General features: G+C 27.4%; 1 protein-coding gene across 1 annotated transcript; it reads left to right on the forward strand.

The window, feature by feature from the left end:
* Window positions 1-433: 433 nt before the first annotated feature.
* Window positions 434-6,654, forward strand: LOC145835248 (large ribosomal subunit protein uL4-like). The gene is made up of 7 exons (XM_082942813.1): window positions 434-460; window positions 2,497-2,735; window positions 4,832-5,013; window positions 5,259-5,383; window positions 5,632-5,761; window positions 5,992-6,088; window positions 6,323-6,654. The coding sequence occupies exons 1-7, from the start codon at window positions 458-460 to the stop codon at window positions 6,606-6,608; spliced, it is 1,062 nt and encodes a 353-aa protein (XP_082798939.1). The 5' UTR covers window positions 434-457; the 3' UTR covers window positions 6,609-6,654.
* Window positions 6,655-8,980: the final 2,326 nt, after the last annotated feature.

Here is an 8,980-nt window from a genome sequence, read left to right on the forward strand (position 1 = left end):
GTTTTAGCAAAAGTCTTATAACCAAAATAAATACATTCAAGACATCTGGTTTATAGCAAACATAAATATTTATTTCTGTTTTTATAACTTCATATATACACAGTTAGACAAAAATATTTCAATTAATTTTCCTTTTTCAATGATTTATTTAGTTTTCTAGTAGTAAATCATAACGAAAACCAAAAAAAAAAAGATTATAATTATCATATGATTTAAAAATGAGAAAAGTAAAATTTAAATCAATAAGTTATAAAAATAATAGTATAAACTTTTTTACTAAAAATAAACAAAATCTAGAATTTATTTTGTAAGTAAAAAAAAATCTTAAAAATAATTGTCCCTGATATACAAGTTTAAATACATTCAATCGCCAAAAAAGCCATATTAGTAATAAACCAAATTATCCATGTTGATGTATAGTTATAGAATTTTCTTTGTGCCTATTAGTAACTGCATCATGGTTAGTATTTAGTTTTAACTTAAAATGTTTACAGTGTAGAATAATTCAAAATATTATATGCTTTCTAAAATAAGCGTTTTTTATTCATTGAGTCTAAATGTAAAGTTTTAATTTGTATTCTAATGCAATATTCCGACTAATTAACAATTTTGTTTTTTTAAACATTTTTGTCACCAATAATATCTGCTGAGTTATATAAGTTATTGTGTTATCTTCCAGTTTTTTAATATAAAGCATTTGTTTGTTCAATATATATTATTACTTTGATGCCAAGAACAATACTGAAATTCACAAAGTTAATTACATTATAAGTGTACATCAAATTTATTTAAATAGTGGTCCAGTTTTATGGACATTTTATTGTCCATTATATTGACTTCATGTGTTGTATTTTTACATTTAAATTTTATCATCATTATTAAATTCAAAGTCCTACTAACTAAATTTTTAGTTAACCATTTTTTGACCAGGTGTAACTTTTTATAGGAATTAATATTTAATTTTATTCAGTCAATTGTGGAAACTTGACAGTTATTAAATATTTTTTCTCTAACCTTACCTTTGAAAGTTCATTAATTGGTTTTAATGTCTATTTTATTACTTCACCTCAAAAAGTAAAGCAATACAGAGGTATAAATCCAGATAACTTACAAGGGCTTTGAGAACTCTATTTAATTTTTACACAAGATAAGCACAATTCTGGTATACTGAAAAAGTTAATTCTTGAAATTGATGGTGATATTTCAATATCAATAGTTCTTATCATTATTTTAAGTCTTAACCTAACAAATGTTTTACTTATTTCATTTGGTACTTCTTACAAAAAAAAATTTTGATAAAAATTCTGTGTTACTAAATTTAGTAAATGTTAACATATGAGTTGTAACACACAATCAACTGTCAAAATGACTAAAAATCTTATTTGTTTCATTAATGTCCATTAAATATACATAATTGCCTAGACCCCACATAAATAATTTATAACTAAATAAAAAAAATCTATCATCAATAATAAAGATATACTTAAAATTTCAACTAGTTAACTGAAGTTTTTCTACATGCATTGTTTACAAATTTTATCCAAAACTGATAGTTAACCAATGAATATACCAAAGCAGGTTTTTACACACTTTTAAGAATGGTGTTATATTTTTATTTACTTTCAATGTGTTCATATAATTTACATGTTAAGTTTTAAATTTTAAACTAATCTGACTACTTATTTTTTTAAAGTAAAGTTTCATTTAACACATCTATTTAACATGTGATACAAAATATTAAGGTTGTCAAATAATTTTTTATTTTTTATATTCAGATTACTGAGGATATATTCAAATTTAAAATCTCAGGATGACTCACTTACTCTAAATATTTAAATTTTTATCTTAAACAATTAAGGCTGACTCAAAACAGTTAAAAATAAAAAATATTTAAGTTTTTTTTAAATGATTTTTAAGGAATTAAAAAAACTCTTGATAACTGGGGACAGTATATAGTCATTAGGACAGTTTGTTTTGACTCCAATGGCAAACCTGAATATTAAAAAAAATACAGATGTTATATAAAAGTTTTTTAAGTAGAAAAATGAGAATGAAATATGGCAATTATACCATTTATTTAACCCAAAATTTATTTGTTCAAACATAAGATAAACATTTAGTTAAAAATAAGACAAATTAAAGAAAAAATTTTAATGTCACTGTTAATAGACAAAACACAATCTGAAATAAAATTAGTATGCAGTAGGATTGTAAGAGTATTCAAAATGTAAGATTAAAAGTGTTAAGTGTGAGTTGATTTAAAAAAATAAAATATGCTTGGCTGGCATCTGCTAAAACATCACCCATTGATCTTCATTTAATTTAACCATTTGAATATTAATGTTTATTCTTGATCATAAGACTAATTTGCAAATGATGTTTATCAATGGATACTTCTGAATATAATGACAGATAAACACAATGTCTGATGCAAAATAAACAATAGTTTATAAACTCAACAAATAATAAAAATATTAATGATATTTTTATTTTCAGTCAACTGCAGCGGCTCGGCCATTAGTCAATGTGTACTCCAAGTCTGGAGAAAAAGTTGGAACTACAAAATGCCCAGCTGTGATGAAGGCACCAATCAGGCCAAACCTTGTAACAGAGGTTCATAATGATCTAGCCAAGAATCACAGACAACCCTATGCTGTCAAAGACATTGCTGGAGAACAGACCTCCGCTGAGAGTTGGGGAACTGGACGTGCTGTTGCTCGTATCCCTAGGGTACGGTTAGTACACATATTATTTTCCTTATTTTATAATCTAGGTCTGGCCTTATAATGAAAGTTCCCAAAATACTATCATTAATTTTATTTTTTTTGGTTTGGCATGTGAAATGAAAAATATTCTATTTATAATGTTTTGCAATTAATTAATTTATTCAACCAACAGAACAAATAAATACCTTTTTTTAAATTATCCCTATTTTATTAATTAGTTTTTAAACTGTTACTTTTTAATTAAAAGTAACTTTAAACTAACAGCAGAATTTGGGCTATTAAGATTCTAAAAATTTCACACAAAATTATGTTTTTTTGATGGTCTTTGAACTAACTATTTTATACTGGTATTCTAAAAGCTCGGTATTAAAATAGTTTTTTAGCATTGGTTTTAAAGTTGTATTAAATACTAATAGAAGAAGCAATTATAGACAAAGTATATAATCAGAATAGAAAATAACATATGCATCATGTTAATAAAGTTACTGAATTTATAATTATATAATATCATCATATTTTGATATTGATATTTACCATTGGTTTTAAGAGATTGAAATTATAAGTTAACTGAGCATTAAACAAATCTAATTACATCTAAAGCTAACAATTGAATCAAAAAAGTTTGCCAAAACTAAGTTTTAATTGATTTCATATACGAAGATAAAATTGTAAAATTAGAAGTAGGAAGCTAAAGATGCTAATGCTTATATTTTTATTAGTAGTCTTAGCTTGTTTAATAAAAGTACCAATGCTTATTCTTTATTTTGTTAACATTTATTTTTCTATCCAGTTTCAAGTATCAGCTTGATATTGAATTGTTAAGTACTGTTTAAAATCTTTCAAAATTTGAGTGAAATTAATTATTTGAATCCAAAAGTAATACAGACCTTAACGCAATTGTTTTACCATTTATAGTTTAAGATTAAAAGAATGACGTTTTTAAGGTTGTATTTGTTAATGTTATTTTGATGTACCTAACTAATATCTATTGTTTTCCGTAGAAACTGAATTAATTCAAGTAGTTCATATAGTAATAGCTTATCTGTTCTTCAAAGAAAAAATAGCTTATATAAGAAGTTTTCACGTTTAGCTTATGTTATTAAACAATTTATACTGAATAGGTTTATTCATGGTTGCCCGAAAAACCTGGAATTTGAGAATTTTTTGAGAAAACATAGAAAACCTGAATTTTAAAGTTTTTACAAATTAAATGAAGGTAAAATTTGAAACTAAACTATATCATTAAGATTTTTTTATGACTTTTATATCCTGGTTTTTTAAACACATTTAAAATAACTTAACAGTATCTTTTCAATATTGTTATTCTATTTAGGACATTTTTTCTATCCTAAACTTGATTATATATCAAAAGTAGACTAGAAAAAATGTATTTAAAAAAATCTGTATTAAACTACTCAAATTTTTAGCAACCCTGTATAGTAGAAATATCTGTATTATTGTACTACAATAGTTTTTTTTCTTCTCCAAAGTGGAAACCATCTAATATCTATAATATACCTTGGCTTTAATATTTGTACATATGTTTATTAATAATTATATGTAAATTGTGATAAATAGTTTACCATCATGGATACTTTTGAAAATCTTTTTATAGATAAGTATTTAATTTTTATCAAATGTTGAGGAAAAAAAAAACCTTGAAGGGTAATTATCTAAAAACCAAATTTTGTGGTTGATTTATACATAAAAGTTATGTTATACTTAGTTTAAAGTACATGCTACCAAGATATTACTTATGAATTTCAAGTCTTTCAATTATAAAATCCCAACCAATGTCCCAATACTTTCATTCTAATACTTGTTTTAAAACTGCAAGTTAACCAGCAGATTTGGAACTACATTTCCAGAATCTCTAAATGCTTGCAAAATTAAATGAGAACATGTTTGACCCACGTATTGTTTCTGTTGATGCGTGGTTTAGGAGTTATCAACATTTTTTTCTTGATATTTAGTAATATTATTAAGTCCTTTTTCATTTTAAGTTGTTTATAAGCAAATCATGACAGGTTTAAAACATTTCTATTTGTTTATTGTTAACATTGTTTCTCATGTTTAGAAACTAAACTAATTTTTTTTCAAAACAGCGGTGGTGGTACTCACCGTTCAGGACAAGCTGCCTTTGGTAACATGTGCCGTGGTGGACGCATGTACAACCCAACTGAAACCTGGAGAAGATGGCACCGTCGCGTCAACAAGAACAAGCGCCGTTACGCTATTGTCTCATCCATTGCTGCTTCTGCTCTCCCAGCTCTTGTTATGGCTAAAGGTAAGTATTTTTAACATTTTTTTATTTTAATGCAAGGACGTACTAGAGTGATTATTTTTCAGTGTTTTCACACTTCAGAATACTTGCAAAATTAAAATGGTTGGTTTGCGGGTGACTTACTTTTTCAGTAGTTATGAACCCATGATTCCTTCTTGACATAGCATACCTTCTTGGTTTAATTTTTTAGTTTACAGATAGATGTGAATTTAACCAATATCCAAGTTGAAGCAATAAATTTTGTTTAGGACACAAGGTTGACAAAGTCCCTGAATTCCCTCTGGTCATCGACAACGAGTGTGAGCAGATGAAGAAGACTAAGGAAGCAGTCACCTTGTTGAAGAAGCTCGGATGTTACGATGATATCCTCAAGGTATTTATATATTTTTTAACAGTCAATTTCATAATGCATCGTTAAAAAGTGCAAGGACGTACTAGAGTGATTATTTATCAGTGTTTTCACACTTCAGAATACTTGCAAAATTTAAACGGTTGGTTTGCGGGTGACTTGCTTTTTCAGTAGTTATGAACCCATGATTCCTTCTTGACATTCCTTTTTAATTAAGAAACTATATATTTGCATTTAAAATTTTGATTTTTTACAACGTATGTTTACAACAGGTAAAACGCTCTCGTGGTCTTCGCGCTGGTGTTGGAAAGAGGCGCAACAGGCGTCATGTCCAGAAACGTGGACCATGCATCATCTACAACAAGGATGATGGTATCAGCCGTGCTTTCCGTAACATCCCAGGTAAGAAGTTTGTTCAGTCTTAGTTTTTATCCCCATGTTCTGCCCTTTTGAGTTATTTTTTCGGAATTCAAGAGGTTTACAACTGGGGTAAATCAAATAAGGTTTACTCTCGGTGTTAGTGTTATTTTAGTGCGCTCAACGCCCGATATTAAATCTTGACAAATTTTTTCAATTTTTATTTTATTTAATCTTACATTCATGCCAAATACAACTTAAATATACATTTTAAGGTACTACTTTGATCTCTGCTGATCGTCTTAACGTACTCAAACTCGCCCCTGGTGGTCACGTCGGACGTTTCTTGATCTGGACCCAGTCTGCTTTGGAGTGAGTTTTGTTTTCCAATAGTATTTGAGCTTAAAAATTCCTGGTTTCTGTGTTGCTAACTTCAATCAGTTTTAGTTGACTTTGGTACCCAGGATAAATTAACATGATAGTTTAACACCTTATTAACAAGAATTTTATTTCTTGCTAACTTAAATTATCGACATACAGCTAAAACCTTAAAACTGATTCAAATATTAAGTTTTGAGTTTTTTATTTTTTTGCTGTTTTCCGCAGACGTCTTGACGCTCTCTACGGAACCTGGACCAAGAAGGCAACCGAGAAGAGCAACTACAACTTGCCCATGCCAAAGATGACATGCACTGACATCAGCCGCATCATGCAGTCTGATGAAGTCAAGGCTGCTCTTCGCGCACCAAAGAAGGGAAGCAAGAGGACCACTTGCAAGAAGAACCCATTGAAGAACCACAGAGTCATGATGAGGCTCAACCCAGCACACGCTGCACTCAAGCGCGCTCGCATGTTGGAACAGGAAAGAAGGATTGCAGCTAAATCCGCATAAATTCTTAAACGTTCTTATAGTAGTTGGAAATAAATAGTCAATTAAATATCGTTGTTGCTGTTTTTGATACTAGAAAATAATAAAAAATACACAAAAAAATTCTTACTTAAATGAACCTTTGATTCTTGTTAATCCAAGTTAAGTTTGAATTCGTAAAATACAACTAACTTAAATTAAATTGAACTTAAATCGAAGACAATCATTAATGTTATTATTTAAGATAATAAATAAAAATTAAAAATAAGCTTTTGATAACGTAAGGATCGAATCAAGAGGTAAATTATGCGAAGTACATAAATTTAATTGTTATATATCTAATAATAGCAAAAAAATTTTTTCATTCAATTGCGTGCATTTATTTACTAAAAGGTCCTACTTCTGTAAGTATATAAGCTTATAATTGTGATGCTTATAGGTTAAAGCATCTTCGGCCAGAGATACTTGCATGGTTTGAACTGAAAAAACGGTTGCTAATTATAGTGCTGTTAGAAAACTTGTTATTTGAGAAGTTTTGAAAGAAACCTAGAATTTTAACATGTTTAGTAGTTTGATTTTAATAAAAAAAAATTATACGGACAATAATTGTCTGCTATCAATTTGCTTAAAAAAAACTAAAAATAGCAAACAAAACTAATAGCTTCACAGTATATTTTCATTATTATAGTATTTTAAACAGTTACAATGAATTTAAAACTAAAAATAGACCAAAATTCGTGTAGTTGAAAAACCTTCTGATGAAGGTTCTTGAAAACCAGTGGCAATCCTGTATTCAAATACAATTTTTTTTATTAAACATCGAGATGTCTGTAGGAATTCTGCACTGGGCTAAGTTATAAACAACCTCTAAATATCAATTTCGTTAAATACTGTAATATTAATTCCTCAACAAAAATTATGTATAAATTAAAAATTTATTGGTCAGTCACTCAAATAGTACAAGAATTGTTTTGAAGCATCCCAACCTGAAGTGTTAAAATAAATTATATAAAGAATTCTGTGGCGAAACATTTTAAATGACTTTTAATGAGTAAAAGTATACTAGATATAATTTTTGATAAGTAAAGTATGTAAGTTGTACATTACATAGTAGCAAAACCAATGACTTTATAATAGTGATCTGCCGTATTCGGAGATTCAATACTTAAAAAATGTTATATGCATGTGATCCCTTATCTCCAAAATAGGTTCCGGTTTAATCAATTTTGTTACCGAAATAGCAAATTGAGAGGTTTCAATGACGAAATTTTAAAACAATATTCTCCAATGATTGCAGTATAGAAATAATAACGAATACCTGTGTTCTGAAAAGAGAAACTGAGTGACTATGAACCATTGCTGTTGTATTTAACCAGTTCAAAGTTTGTCGATTTTTCTCGTAATGCCCCATTAAAAAAATTAGCTATGGCTCCGGTGTAGATTTCACAAAAATCTACCCATTAAATACGCTTAAAACCTTTTATTGCTCTTCATCACCAACTCTAGAATATCTAGTGTAAGAATTAAATTGCCTACTTTAGGAATCACTAGTCTAGTCAAATAAAAAAAAATTGCTGATGAAGTTAAATTTAACTACTACATTATCAAACATTTGTGAAAGTATCTAACTCTGGATTTTTTGGTTTATGTGAGTTTGTTTCTAAGGCTTGTGTGTTTTCTGGGGAACTTGTTATTATAATTTTAGTTTGATTTGCGTCGTGTAAATTTAAGACGATTGGAATAAAAATTTGACTTCTGCTCTCAAACTGATTAGATCAAGTAGATTGCTAGTTTTTATTTTAAAGTATAAATGTAACATGAAAAAAAAGCTATAGTATTTAAAAACTTAATGTGAAAAGTAGGATTTTCATTACTGAATGAAGTTTTTCAAAAATTACATTAATTAGATCTTTTTATTAAACGTACAAATAAGTTTTATTGAAATGTTAAATGTAGACCTTATTATTCTTTTTTTAGGTATTTAGGTGCAAAAAATTTTAAACTCTAGTAAATTATAATGAAAAATAGAGTATAGTGAAAATGTTTTTATTAAATATTTCTGAACTAAAAGTTTTTATTTTTGACCAACATATTTTTATTAATCAGATCTACTAAAAAATTTAAAGCTACCTTTGAGACATTTCTGAAGTTTAAATTAGATTTTAAACTTACAAAAATATGGCTACTTTTAATAAATTTAAATTAAAATCAGTAAGTAAATAAATAGTAGTTAATAAATATTTTTAAAATTGTTTTTTACTAATTCTAAGCTTTTTAGTTAGAATAAAAGTTGTTTTTGAGAATCTAGACCCCAATTGTTTTTTTATATAAATTAACACCATATAAATTGAAATTTCAGGTAGTACAAAAAACTAAAAAAAACATTTTATTTCTGT

This window comes from Thalia democratica, chromosome 4 (genome assembly GCF_965202585.1).
Source record: "Thalia democratica chromosome 4, ktThaDemo2.hap1.1, whole genome shotgun sequence".
Classification (NCBI taxonomy): domain Eukaryota; kingdom Metazoa; phylum Chordata; class Thaliacea; order Salpida; family Salpidae; genus Thalia; species Thalia democratica.

Excerpts from the sequence above, each read along its gene's own strand:
- LOC145835248 (XM_082942813.1), top strand. Across the intron at positions 2,736-4,831 it reads GCTCGTATCCCTAGGGTACG|CGGTGGTGGTACTCACCGTT; the intron begins GTTAGTACACAT and ends TTTTCAAAACAG. Across the intron at positions 6,089-6,322 it reads TGGACCCAGTCTGCTTTGGA|ACGTCTTGACGCTCTCTACG; the intron begins GTGAGTTTTGTT and ends TGTTTTCCGCAG.